General features: G+C 35.3%; 1 protein-coding gene across 2 annotated transcripts in view; it reads left to right on the top strand.

The window, feature by feature from the left end:
* Positions 1–15,130, top strand: part of LOC123716240 (hemicentin-2-like) — a 126,190-nt gene that overhangs the window by 47,453 nt on the left and 63,607 nt on the right. For both annotated transcript variants that reach the window (XM_045671884.1, XM_045671883.1), the window contains exon 3: positions 11,748–11,920. In XM_045671884.1, coding sequence (XP_045527840.1) covers positions 11,815–11,920 — 106 coding nt within the window. In that variant the 5' untranslated portion in view covers positions 11,748–11,814. The remainder of the gene's footprint in view (positions 1–11,747; positions 11,921–15,130) is intronic.

The following is a 15,130-nucleotide window of genomic DNA, read 5'->3' as shown; positions in this document are numbered from 1 at the left end:
GCGTGAGAGTTTCCATTAATTAACGTCAAAATATTTAAACTGTCTAGTAATCGCGTAAACCATAGAGAGTATTATAGTTTAAGCTTTGAACCAGTTTTGCTTCGAGAAACTTTTATGCTTATAGTCGTGGGCAACTGGTAGTATATTAAGATAACTAGTAGTCTTTAATTATATATTTTGTCATCCTTAACTATATCAGCCAAAAATCAATTAGGTACAATTTATTTAATCAGTGCAACAACTTCAAGGACAATTTAAACTCCATTCCTAATCTCATTAATAGCGTGAATAAGTAGTATTCAATAACTTGCTATTAGAAATACCTCTTTGGCATCAACTGCTCTTTAAATTTACCCAATAATTTTACGATTTCACGAATACACTCAACTCAATCACGTTTTCAAATAACTCAACTTGTTGCTGAATGCTAACGTTTCAAGGAGTACAAATTCGATTGAATCTTCGCTCATTTTGTCGTTGGTATTTCTTTTAAGCGACTGCAAAATGTCATAGAAAATATACGAGGCGCCCCCTAAAGTTTGCCACAAATAAGTAGATATTATTATTCTATAAAAGCTTGTTTTCATTTTATACTTCCTTAGCGCATTAACGCCTCTAATAAATTGAGCTATTTTCGAAATCTTCTTTTAAATTTTTACCATGTCAAACGATAAGAATATGTTAGAATAAAATAACTATTCAAATTTTTAACAAAAAAAGCATGGACTGTGGCACTGCTTAGGAAAGCATCTATTTACTATTTATTTAATTAATACTTTAGTGCATTAGTTATTGTCAAAGTCAAAATAACTTTATTCATATAGGTACTCTTATGAACGTCAGAAAAGAAGTTAAATTAATTGTAAATTTACATTTACTACCAGTTTGCAAGTCAAGGGCGTAGAGCGGGCAAGAAAAACTGGTAAGAAACATTCCGCCACTGTTTTTAATCACTAAGTCTTGAGTCAAATCAAGTCAAGTCAGTCAAGCAAATTAATCCCAAGGATTAGGATAATTTAAATATTTGTCAAATTTATAAAAAGCTTTATTGATTAATTTACGTTTAACTAGAGCTTTGAATTTATTTAGTGATAATTTTCTAATTTCGCTTGGGAATTTGCTGTAAAAACGAATACAATTTCGATATAAGGAGTAAACCACTCCTTATATATTTTGGAGCATGGTTGGTCATACGCTTAAATTAGTTATATTTCGAGTATTATACTGGTGAAAGTCACCATTTGTTTTAAAATCGTTCATATTTTTTAGTACATACAAAAAGGCTTCAAGAATATATTGACCAGATAGTGCTTACATTATATGACATAATATGTAATTCCTTAAACTTATTCCGTACCGACTCCCTTGGGGACACAACAAATACCCTGAACAGCCCGCTTCTGCAGCACAAATTTTACCACATTTAATTTTTTGCAAAAAGTTGAATCTCTGCAGCAGCACCCCACAGTAGAAAACACCAACCCATTACAAAACTAATACAATAGAAATTTCTTCTGATTAGCACGAGCGGTCTTTTCTCATTCGAACCATCTTTTCTAGCAATCATTGTAAGGGAATGTGCTAAAGCGCCACAACAGTTACAAAATACTTACTCAGACGGAAACAAAAAATAAACATCTCAAACCAACATCGACAAAATGCTAACACAATGGCACGTCGTACGTGATTCATAATAATTTCTAAATAATGTTAGACAATCTATAATTTTAAAAATAAGCTAAACAGTCATTATATTTGCCATACCATAATAGTAAATTAATCGATGTCATGTGGAAGTTTAAAAAAATATATTATTATTGTCAATAACGATTCTTGTTCATTCTTTCTTGCATCGGCTATCTACGGAGCGTTAATGTTTCAATTGGTTTGTGATGTTTTACGTGCAATTTTAATGGCTATAGTGCATATGTCACTGGCCTTAGTACATAAGTTAATTATTTAAATCTGTTCGACGTACTGGTGGACAGAAAAACTCTGTCCAGTTTGTGTTTCCACCACACCAACTTCTTTTCTATTTCAGATTATATAAACAATAAGTAAATAAATACTTCACTAGAAGTTGGACTAAAGCTCTGTCTTTAGAGTTTTATTCGAGGGCCTAATAACCGGTTTTACCAAAAATCCTTTCGATCCTTAGACCCTTTTTCTTGAGGGCTCAGGGTTTTGGTAATATTTACTTATATTTCTGTAGACTCGCAAACTTTGTGATCATTAATTCTTAAAGTTGGAGTTTCTTCGTTATTTGACTTTATTGACCCAGACTGATATCGCTTTCTTTATTTTTTTTTGTTAACTTCATCGTTTGAAATTATGTTACGACGTAGGAGGAGTAGTTAGGGAATCAAGGTTTGTGCCATCTTCCCAAGTTACCTTAATATCATCTGATTTTGGATTTGTTTTGGGTGAAATAAATTTGAACCTTGTTTAACACCGTGGCTCTGAGTCTTATACACTGGCTATATTTAAGTGATCGGGACTTAAAATCAAACATGCATTACAATAACGGAGCAGACATTTTATAAATGAAGTATTTAAAACTTTGCTTTCACAACTCGTTAAGAAAAAGTTATTTCACTGATATAGCTTTCATATTACAATTGACAACACCGGTCAGTACAGAAAAAGTGAATAAAAACGTATCAAATCTAAAACAATAGACAGCTGAACAAACGGCGTTTTATAATTTTTCTGTCGTTACAATTGGGAACAGAAAGTGATCTCCAAGATTAGAGTAAGCGAATAAATTTTTGCATTAATTTCACGAAATCTCGTTAACAAGTCACAAACCAAAGTCGCATTGTAATCTCATCTCACAGGAAGTAACAAAATTGAATTTCTTAATTGCCTATCCGAACCAGAAGATACTTTGATGAACCCAACTTCGGTCATCGTTCGGTTGTCCCGAAAATTTTCATTAATATTTTTTTCCTACACCACAGGCCTTGTGGGGAAAGTTTTTTAATCTCAATCGAGAAGTTGTCAGAAGCTAAAATTACATTTACCTTACAGTACTAAATATTTTCGGATCAAATAAATCAAACAGTGGTATGTTGGATGAAATGTATTTAGTAATAGTAGTACGAGAACATTTTATTGGCGAAATATATTATGGTTTCCAAGTTTTGTTGCCTTTTATTTATTACGTTAATGGTATTTTATGTAAGGATGTTATATTTCATATCAAACGTTTCACGGCAATACTCGTAGTATTGCCGTGAAACGTTTGAGCATTCGAGAATTATATGACTTAAAACACGTGATGAAAGATTTACAGAGCCCAAAAAATAATTTTGTAACAATATTTTGTATACAAAAATTATACTTAATTTAGGAGATTTTATTTTTAAATTATATTAAGTCTAATCTAAATATTTAAAGGTAACAAAAAACTCTTAGTTATATTAATGTAATCATAATCTAAATATTGACACAAAATAATGAGACATATTTAATTTTGTAAGATGAAAGTAATGGATAATTGAAACGGCCTAAGTTATAAGTAACATGAAAACATTCCAGGAAGGGATTGGTGAGGTAAAATATTGCCTTTTAAAATCTTTTTCCCTTTGTAAAGATTATTTCGTGACAGTGGAGATTGCGTCATCTATTTAAGCGGTCCGCTATTTGGTTTTTATAAGTAGCGTATTTTAAAAGATGACCTGGCTGAATTCCATATTCAAAATTCTTCTTCCAAATCTCTCTATTATAAGATGAAAAATATGCAACGATTTCATTATATGTGAAAGAGTCACGCAATAGAAATACTGTACTAATAATAGATAGTTTTTTTTTAAATATTTTTTCTTTGATCTTTGCTTTCGATTATCCTGACACTATATTTTACATAAATCATAGATATATTACAAATTATCCTCAATAGCAAGTCACAATATAGAGACATAATATTTTCATTTGCCTTATATGACTACGTAAATAAATATTATAAAAGCCCGCAGAGCTTTAATCTACATAAACACATCTTTTACAAACTTCTAGTTATTAAACCGATTATAAAAATCTTAAACTATTTCAGGGATACCACAAAGAGACGAATTTAACCTGACAGCGCATTCATCTTTATTATACGCAATCCGTATACGTATACAATCAATATAGCAAAACTTTTTTTATATAAAATAGGGGGCAAACGGGCAGGAGGCTCACCTGATGTTAAGTTATACCGCCGCCCATGGACGCTCTCAATGCCAGAGGGCTCGCGAGTGCATTGCCGGCCTTTTAAGAATTTGTATACTATTAGTTATTTAGAAATGTTGCGAATTTTCTTAAAAAATGCAAAGAAACTTTTTCCCCAACCTATTATATTATATAGCAGATTGTTTTGTAAATATCGTTGAGGTTTTTATTGACTCTTTCTGTATGAGTATACTTCTAATTTGAAATTAAAGTCCTAAACCGATTTTGATTAATGTTTTTTTCAAGTGTATGCGAGAATCTTTTAGTCCCTGTCCCTTGAAAAAACGCCCTGCTATTTCATGGCCCGAGGATGCGTCCTCCTTCGGGGGCGGCTTTGGTGGTCGAAGGTGTTAGAATTTCAGTGGCCTGACCATGAAGTATCTTGGTCTTGTTTTGGATGGTCGCTGGAATTTCGAGCCCCATTTTAAATCTCTTGAAGAGAGACTTGTGAGAGCAGCAGGAGCACTTGGCAAGCTCTTGCCTAACCTTGGAGGTCCATGTCAGAGTGTGCGTCGGCTGTACTGTGGAATCATTAGCAGTATGGCCCTATACGGGGCCCCTATTTGGGACGATGCGCTGAATAGGCGGACTAATCGTGTGCTTTTACGGCGGCCGCAGCGAGTGATTGCGGTTCGGGCAGCTCGCTGTTACCGTACCGTGTCGTTCGAGGCGGCCTGTGTGTTAGCTGGCACTCCTCCCTGGGAGCGGGAGGTAGAACTCCTCGCTGCCTTATACCGCGTGAAAGCCGAGGTAATAGTTACCGGGAACCATTCGTGGGGGGAAATAGCGGGACATGTAAGGCGTCATGCCAGAGAAACTCTTTTCGAAAGGTGGTTGGACGACCTGGCTACGCCTCGAGCTGGTGCTTTAACAATAAAGGCTATTCGCCCAGTCTTGAAAGACTGGGTGGATAGACGGTGGGGTGCTGTGACGTTTCTAATTTGCAGGTACTGTCAGGGCATGGATGCTTTGGGCGGTATCTGCATAAGGTGCCTAGAAGGGAGATGCATCCGTTGTGCCACCACTGTGGCGCTCCAAATGACATGGCGGAGCATACTGTGGTTGACTGTGTCACCTGCACAAGGGAGCGTCATGACCTGGTATCGGTCATAGGGGCGGACCTCACTTTACCTGGTATTATACTAGCTATACTAGGAAGTGAGGAGGCCTGGAGTGCAATGGTCTCCTTCTGTGAGCATGTAATGCTGCAGAAGGAGGCTGCTGAGCGATTGAGGGAGAGGTCTGGAGATGACTGTAGACTGATCGGTGGTTCAAGGTCTCGACCTCGAGTGGCCCGGAATCGCAGGTCCTGAATGACCTCTGTGTGTCGGATTTAAGCCCTGGTCCCTTGGGTAGAATGCCTGGCGAACCCCGAGGGCCCATCTTAAGGGCGTGTGAAGGGCTGAGGTGTTTTTAGTGGGTCGGGTCTCGCTACCCCTCTGAATAGCAGAGGGATTTGAGGGTAGACCCAGCCCCACAGTCCGCGCGTCAAGCTCGATATCCTTGGCGCGGGCCTGCGCAAGCGCATTTTCACCTGATACAAAAAAAAGGACTGTATGGCGGATGACTCGTTATTTCGACACCTTCCATAGTCAAATATTCAAGTCCGTTTTGCGGAGTGGACTGAAGCACTATCGTGGTGAAGAAGGATCCTGCTACGAGGGCGCTGCTGTCGAATTTTTTCCAAGATTTTGTCCAAGAAGAAGAAGAACTTTTGTCCAAGAAGGTAATTTCACTACAGTTGTGCTAGAAGATGGACTAGCACAACTGTCGTGAAATTACCTTTCCATTCCGAAGAATGAGGCAATCATCATTTTTCCTTGACTTCTTCCGACTTTTGAACTTAACTCATACCAATGCCTAGGCTTGCCTGTATCTGCTGATAGGTCACTGTCTTATCTTCCTCTATCATGCGTCGCACAGCACTGGTGTTATCTTCAGTAGTCGCTGTTAAAGGACGTCCCTCACGCGGATCATGATTGAGATTGCTACGTCCACGCTTGAACTCGTTAAAGCAATTGTAAATAGAGGCACGAGATGGGGCTTCATTAAGAAATGCTAATCGCAGCTATCATAGCTTTGTTGTTGATTAAGCTCACAACGAAAGTCATAATAAATCATTGACCGAAAACTTTCTCGTGTCAGGTTCATTTTCACGTGTAACAAGAAGAATTAGGTTACCAAAGAGTTCTAAAATTGAAATTCAAAAAAGTTGACCCACGTATATTGATTAATTGGATTCGAAGTGAACAATATTTGTTAGGAGGCGGATCCATAAAATACCAGATATGATAAACAGTTAATTATGTATCTTGTATTAGAAAACTTTGTTAAATGTGTTACGAGTTCATAAAATATTATCTTATATTGCGAACGTTCATTATTTTAATTTAATAAAATTTAATTGCGTTTAAATATCTTTTTTTTACGAGACAGGAGGCAAAAAGCAAAGTTAAGTTAAGTACATGTACACCTGCAACACCAAGAGGGTTGCATTTTTTTAAATGTAATAGGAGGCAAACGAGTAGGAGGCCTGATATTAAGTGACACCCATGGACATTGCCAGAAGGCCCGCAAGTGCGTTGCTGGCTTTTCCAGAATTGGTACGCTCTTTTATTAAAGGACCATCAGTCGAATTGGTTCGGAAATACTTCAGTGGGCAGCAAAAAGCGGTGGTGCGCGGCAAAATCTGCCTTAGAAAACGCTCAGTTGTGGAACGACGGTCGTCGTATTACGATTTCAGCGGTCGGAACCCTTTCGAGCAGGGAATCCTTTTTCGCTTGGATGTGCTCGAAGAGTCGGTCTGTTTCGTCATTTCCGTTATGAGATCTATACAGGCACGCGTAGAATCGCGGATGGTCATCGCAGTCTACGCGCAGCCAGAGGTTAGATAGGTTAGATAGGTCCGTTCCATCAAGCGTCCCGAAGCAATGAGAACAGATATCCTCTCTGACATACACGCATGGATATATATCCCGCCCGCGGCACAAATGAATGTTCCAATTTGTACCCCGGGCAGGTGTGTTCTGCACCTTCATATTTATTTTAGGAGAGGGGATGTGCTCCGCGAATTTTGTCATTATGCATTTTGTATATAACAAAGTTCTATGGATAGTGTTGACGGGATTAATTGGGCACCGTGTGCTATTGCGGATTGAAGAATCGCCTCCCAGTGGAGGTTTCGCGAAAGGATACGACCGGTTGCAGGGTTTTAAACAAACAGCGTTATTCTTCCTCAAAAGCCAGCCAGGCATCTACTAACTGGGCTTTCATCATTTGTGGTAGTTACCTTGATTAAATTAAAGCATAGATAAGATAATATATATTTTATTACTTTTGCTTTATATCATTTTGTTTTAACCATGTATAATTTCTAGTATTAATAAAAAATTGCAATCAAAAGATAAATATATATAATTTATTGCAAAACTCATTTATAGGCCATATCACAAAATGTTTATTAATCTTATTGCAATTTTAGTAGTGACTCTAGACCTACATTTATACTCTTATAAATAGATAGAGCCTAGATCTCTGCTGAAATCGCGAAAAATTGCAATTGAACAACAGTTTAAGATTAACTTAGAAATCATATACTTTTAACATGCTTAAATTCTTGGTGTCACGCCGCGGGAGTTAAGTCTCATCTTTTGAATAGGAATAAGGTTTTTGCCGGGGCAAAGGAATTCCTTAGAGGAAATCTAATTTATACAACTATTCTTGTTATTTTGTTTAAAATTATTTTGAGAGATTTTACATGTTTCTATTACTGAAAGTAATGAAATATTGTTCATCATACCATCCTGAACGTTTTTATGGTTAGTGGATACATAAATAAAAAAACAGTGGCGCTACAACCTTTTTAGGTCTGGGCCTCAGATTTCTGTATCTGTTTCATGATAATTTCCCAATCTAATAGGCAAGTAGGTGATCAGCCTCCTGTGCCTGACACACGCCGTCGACTTTTTAGGTTGGGCAAGCCGGTTTCCTCACGAAGTTATGACTTCACTATTCGAGCGGAACTTAAATGCCCATATAGCCGATACATAGTTTAAAATAAAATATGTTTATTATGGAACATAAGATACAAGTATGTAGGCCGAGAGAAAAAGCCGGCGTAAAACCCTCTCGGTACTCTTTTAAAATATCAAATAATCAAACATTACTTATTTTTAAACAAATATCGCAAATTATTTAGAAGTAGCCTGTCTAGCACTAGTCCTAGGCCCTTTTACCAACTAGATAATCGTTAACTTAGTAGTAAGCCGTTTTACACAGCTTTTCTTTAATACATTTCTTAAATTTATTGAAAGGCAGATATAAAAGGCCTCTGGAATTTTATTAAAGAAGAGTATCCTTTTTCCTAAAAATATCTTCATAAATATATTGCAAGGGAAAGGTAAGTATATTTATGAAAATATAATATGTTTACAAAAATCGTGATAAGTTTACTAGAATATACGCACAATGTTAATACTCGGAACAAACGTAGGCTGCAATTTCCCCGTACTAGGCTATCTAAATTTGGTATTTGATATGCGAGTAAAGGAAGTTATCCTTGAATTTATCTCTCAGAGATTCCCTTCATTTTAAATTTTTGATTGCACGAATCCGCCTTTGCAGTATGAAAATAATTTCGACATCAGCAGCATGACCCCATAGGTCATTAAGCTGTGAAAGTAACTAAAATAAACAAGTCTAGCTGTATGGACATCAGTTAGTGAGCGATTTTTTTAACTAAGTCTAAGTCTGCAGAACTTAGTCTCTTCGCCAATGTGTTAAATATGAGGGACCACTGAAGTTTTGAATCCATGGTGATTCCAAGAAATACAGTTGTATCATCCATATTCAATTCCTCATCATTTATAATTGGTCTAAATTCCATAGGCCCTTGCATTTTTGTCACAAAATTTAATGCGTTTTGTTTATTATGTTTAACAAATTAATTCTTTAAAGTATTTTATGTTACGAAATGATGTAACTATTTGTACGTATAATGTAACAAACAAAAAATTCATCTAGAGCGCCTAATCTTTTTTGAGAGTAGCCATGCAGTAGATACTATAATAATTTAACATCATTAATGTACTTTGCGCGTATGCATGATTGCAAACTCTATTTCATACCTCTGCGATAGTTATAAAACTCTGACTCCCGACGGGTCAGATATTCGAGATACGCCTAGTATCACAAGCATTGGAAAAAAATAAAACAAATGACGAAACGGCACCATTTTTCGTTTGTTTGTGATTGTTTGAATGGAAAGAAATGCGGCTTCGTGTTTCGTTGCGTGTAGTAATCAACTTTAAAATGGAATCAAAATATTTTTGTGGGTTTATTGATATTCGTTAAATACCAATTAAAAACCTACCATTTATTTGTTTGTCGTTAATAAATGTGTATGGTACTTAATTGAATAAATGGACATGATTTGATAAGGCAACGCTATAACTTCTCTAAAAGAAAAATAAATTCGAACGTAAGTAATGAAGATGGTAAAATATTTTTTTATTAAATTGATAACATAATAGGGTAAGAAGTGTTGGAGTGAAAATGTAATTACTCTGATTATTTTACCGTGGGTATATCATACCTTGGGCTTCAATCAAGCTACTCTATAGGTAAGTCACGTGCGGGGCGAGTTTGGACCCTCGTCACGCTGTCCATCTGTCACAAGATTCTTAGGGGTTACATTTATTTTTTCAGTGGTGAAAAAAGGTTTCCCTTGAGAGAAATGGTGTTCGGTCGGTAATAGATTCTGAGTTACCAGTGTAATTACTTAACAGTTGATTAGTTTTGAGGTAGAAATAGCTGGTGAAAAATCCTAGAAGAGAATAAAAAATTATTATCATAGACTGCGTAAACATATTAGTAAGCTAGTAAGTAAGTATAATTTTAGTATTTACTGATTATGTCAATAATAATTGTTCACTTTTTTACACATATTATATTTTCAGCAAAATTAATGCGTTCATGTACTATTATTAGATAGAATGGTCTCAAAGACTATAATAAGATACACAATATCTGCATATTTGCTACCTTCTTCTTTAGTAGCAGTCTCCGATTTTCTTCTACTTCGGAAAGCCTCAGCGCCTGAGTGATGATAGTAAGACCTGTAAAGTCCTTAACTTGATCGGCCTCTCCCCTCCGATTTGCCAGACGAAATAAGTCTTTGTTAATTTTCTGGACCTCTACGTATTACATGTACCTACGGAAAAACTCAGGACCCGTTGGTAACAAAGTTTGGAAAGAAGAGTTTTTACTTGTAACCGTCAAAGTATACACGTTTGTTTTATTAGCTGTCCAGTAGATTGGGGTTCCCAAGCGCCATAGATGAGCATCAGAAATACCAGTGTCGCAACCAATTTCTTCTTAGTTTTTAAGGTGTTCCGGTCATATTTGCTGTTTTCATTATAGTATCAATGTTTTCAGCTATGGCAGCTTATCTCTCGAATTCTCTTCTCGATTACGAATTTCCAGATTCGCAGACGTTGTTAAGTGCATAGGTGACATACGATTGTTCAACACGACCGCAGTTTACACAGCGCACGAGCGCAAAATTTCACTAATATAAGCGGCCTAGTTGCTGTATATAATAATAAGCCATGAGGTACATTAAGAGGAAAATATATTTTCAAAAAAATTACCTCAGTTCTACTTATTATGTAAATTCCTAGATATATTCATAACATTAACATTACTTGGATTTATACAATGAAACCCTTTAAAATATACAATTTTGAATAAATATGACCAAAATCTTATTTATCAGAAGAGTAAATTAAAACACCGAATAAAAATACTTTAAAAAAGCAAAAGGTGTATTTTTGTTGAAATATCGAATTTCTGTACATAATCAAGATATTCCACGCTTCAAACCGAAACAATGGCGCATTGTTTGACGTTGAATAGCTTTTCCGTAGATCATATTTAAAAAAGTTTCCTGAAATATTTTACGAGAAAATAATAGCTCTATTCAATAAAAAAAAAACTAATTAACGCTGTCACTTACTATCCTTATAATATACAATTTGCTACATTTCATTACCATTGTCAGTTCATTAGATTTAAAGTATATATAAATCTTTAATACTTCTTGACAGAGTAGTACCATAAACATCATTGACTCCTTCCTGCACTTGCACTAAAAACGAATTCCGATACTGAACTAGAAGTCTAAATTTCGTTTGTTCTAAGCGTCGTTAAGAGTGACCTGCCCTTACTTTGTAACTTCCAATAGTGAACATCCTGACCTTTTGTAAACAAATTCGGTGTAGTTTTCTCAATATCCGTTCCGGTTCTCCGGTCCGGTTATGTCGCTCGCAACCTTGGGATCGCGCGGAACAAAAGCTCATTGGGATCGGGGTTACTGTCTATGTCGCTTACTGAAAGTTGCAAAGTTAGGGCCAAATTATGAATCACTAAATTAACTTTTGCGCTTGTGTTTGTTGCTTAAGTGTATTTTGCTACTAACGTTATTTTCCTCCTAAGAAACTTGATGTGGATAATTCCTAATTTTTTTATTCCAGGTACATAATAATAAGTGAAGTGCTAGTGCACGGAGTAGTGTAGTGATGTGCTCGTAAATAGGGGGCTATGAAGCGCCTTGGGCCCACGTTGATCTGGCTTACAGCCCTCATGCTGGGGCTAACCACAGCTTACACCGACACTGAGGAGTTCCTCAGTGATCTAGACAAACCAGGTAAGGTCTTTAACTTATTTGAAACGCACTTATACCCAAAAATTCCTAGCTCAGAAGATAAAAATTGGTTATTTCTCATAAATGATACAGTCTTTTGGAGATAGAATTTCTCAAAGTTGGATTTCCAAGGCCATCAGTTCTAGCCACTTCCCTTACTAGAAAATGGGAGATAAGACAATTGGTGATCGCCAACCTAACAGTAGGCCGTGTATCTGCCTGATCGCGTGGTTGATAGTCTACTAGAGTTTTAGTAACATTTATTCCTGAATTAAACGAGATCCTGATATTTATAAGTTCATTTAAATGACGGGATTTTATTAGTTGTAATGCTTTTGTATTTTTATTTTGTTTTGTTATTTGAAATACCGTATATTATTATTTGAATCCATTTGTAACCAGCCTTTACGTAGTTAATGAATGAAATGTCTTTATTCATTAGGGACACTTTTTCACCGCTTCTTGTGATGAGTTATTCACCTTCGCGGATCAAGTAAAATTTTTTAATATAGTCTTCCATATCCAGAAAATGGTAATCTATTGTGGTATATATATGGTAATCTATTGTTATCCCTTTAACGCTAAATAAACAAACGATTTATATATTCATACTCTAAATCATATATATAATTGTAATTTGGAATATAAGTCATATTTTTCAAAATTGCGGTAGAGTTTATACATCGCAGTAAATACAGCGCTTTATGTTTGCTAACCACGCGACGTGATGTCGTTACCTAACCTGTTTACGTTACCATAACGGCCTGCAACGGATCGTTACGATTCCGTACATGTTAATTATAACTTAACGACTGCCTCTGTTGCTTAGTTATACATCCCTTTAATCCCCTAAATCTTGTTTTAAATAACAACATCTTTATATTAAGATTTGTATTATCCGAAGAGCTATATTGCTAAGAGTTATAAAATATATAAGAGATTGTTTTCGATAGTTACGACACTGTAACGTAACATAACATGTAGGAAGGCTGGATACGTCCAACAAAAGATTAGTTCAAATAATTTAAAAAATGTTCGTAAGTTTTCCACATAGTATATTTATTACTAACGTTTCTGGATATAGAATGGTAATTCAAATGTGAAATCCCATATATCACATTTTTTAACAAAGCAAGTATCTTTTGTCGCTCCCTAGTCTGCACCATTTTCCTTCAATGTTCAACTTATCTTTAGTTGCGGCCGGTCATATACCTATTATTTTATATATGTATCTATTATTTAAAAAAAAAGTTAATTGAAGTTAATTGTATTCGCAATCATTTGTTAGCTTTTAATATTTATTTGATCATTTGACTCATTCAAATTACGAATTGATGTCAAACATCTCCCCGAAGCGGGATGGTCGAGTCGGAGTAGGAGAGAGATTATAAAAGAAGTTGCATAACATGATACATGCGCACGGGCTTCAGTGAAGTTAATTATTGTAGTGTTTCATTTCCTACCCTAAGAACTAGATCAACTAGTTCTTTTACGTTTCATTTAAGTTATTATCTAGTTAATAAATTGTAAATATACTTTTCAATGTGACAAATTAATTGTACTTGAGTAGACAAGCGTGTAATAAGACAATAAGTAAAGCTTCTACGCCATCCTTATGTAAATAATCTGTCTGTGTAACATTTAAGTGTATTTAAAAGCCATTGTAATTTATAAACAAGTCTATAAGATTTTATTTTATGTTTCGATAATACCCCTGTAAGACGCTTATTGTCACGCATTATGTGGGCGAGAACACTTTATAACTCTGGGGTTTTATTTGTATAAAATAATATTAGATCTAGGGCCGAATGATTTAATGAATGTACTATATGTTTTAAATTATCTTAATTATACAAGAACATTTGCAATTACAAAGACACATTGCGTTAGAGGCCACTAGATGATCGTCCTTCGACCTTAAAGCTGCCTGCTATGCACACTTCGATTTTTCGTCTCAGTTATGACAATACTTTTTTTTAATGAACATTAGCTTTAGCTAATCATAACATAACCCGAGAACCATACAGGCCGTAACTATAAACGGGAGCAGTATAATATAGAAAAAGTGGGGTGGACATAGTTTCCGCACATAGACTGCCAGCATAAAATAACAATTAATCCTTTACGACTTAATAGCGGACGTTTACTGTGAATCAATGTATATTTCCTGATGAGAAGTGACGTTGAAGCAATCACTTAGAAACCTCAAGAAAAAGGCGTGAAGCTTGAAATTAGTTCCATTAATGGACTCACCACAAGATATCGTGCTGAGGGGAATTACGGCGAACGAGGAATATTGCTCGACTTTCTTTGTTTAAGATTTTCAGCGAGACAATATTATATTTATTTACGCTCTTAGCTCACCGAAATAAAAATAATCGGAATAATCGAAATCTTCATCTTCATCAGCGAAATAATTAGTATTATTCGTGTCGCTGTTAGTAACCTGGGAAAATATTTTACTTTTATACATATTTCAATAGTAATGAGGTATATCCCTCAATTTTGCTCCTTGTGCAGGACTAAATAATAACATTTAAGAAGTAATAGTCTTATAAGAATTATAATGAAATTTTATAAGTAAAAACAAAGTAGGTATGCAATTAATAATGCGTGTCTGGATTGTCAGGGGCCTGTAAGTTAATGACACTATCTTATTTTATTGAGTGAGAAATGTGGTGAAATTTTTGAACAAGGGTTGTATTTTGACATACATATTTCGGTCGGGATCTCAATGGGGTCTGTTTAGGAATGCAGTGAAAATTATACCCAGCACCTTTGTAATCTATTGGATATTTTGTGATATTTACACTTTGGGCCTACCTTTTGAATAAATTGTTGATGTTTCCTACCAGTGTTACGTAGGTCGTTATTAAGATGTAAGTATTTGTGACCGCAGTAATCGAGTGAACTATTGGGCATACGGTAATATATTCTGTAATAATGAATTATTATAACGTAGTGATAAATTACGTCGTATTTATTTCATTACATTCAATATTTGCGGATGATGATTACTATTTAGGCTATTTAGAGTTCTAATGACCACATCTTTTACATTTATTGGAAATTAAAAGTCGTAAATTTCACTGATCTTTCTATATTCTCTAGTTATCAGTAAATATTTTGAAAGTAGACATCTACTAGTAATAATGTGTTTGATTTTAAATTCTCAAAACTATTGATAAATTAGTTTGCAATACTGTTATTTTC

The sequence above is a fragment of the Pieris brassicae genome, chromosome 11 (genome assembly GCF_905147105.1).
Source record: "Pieris brassicae chromosome 11, ilPieBrab1.1, whole genome shotgun sequence".
Classification (NCBI taxonomy): domain Eukaryota; kingdom Metazoa; phylum Arthropoda; class Insecta; order Lepidoptera; family Pieridae; genus Pieris; species Pieris brassicae.
This window is presented reverse-complemented; position numbering and strand designations above follow the sequence as displayed.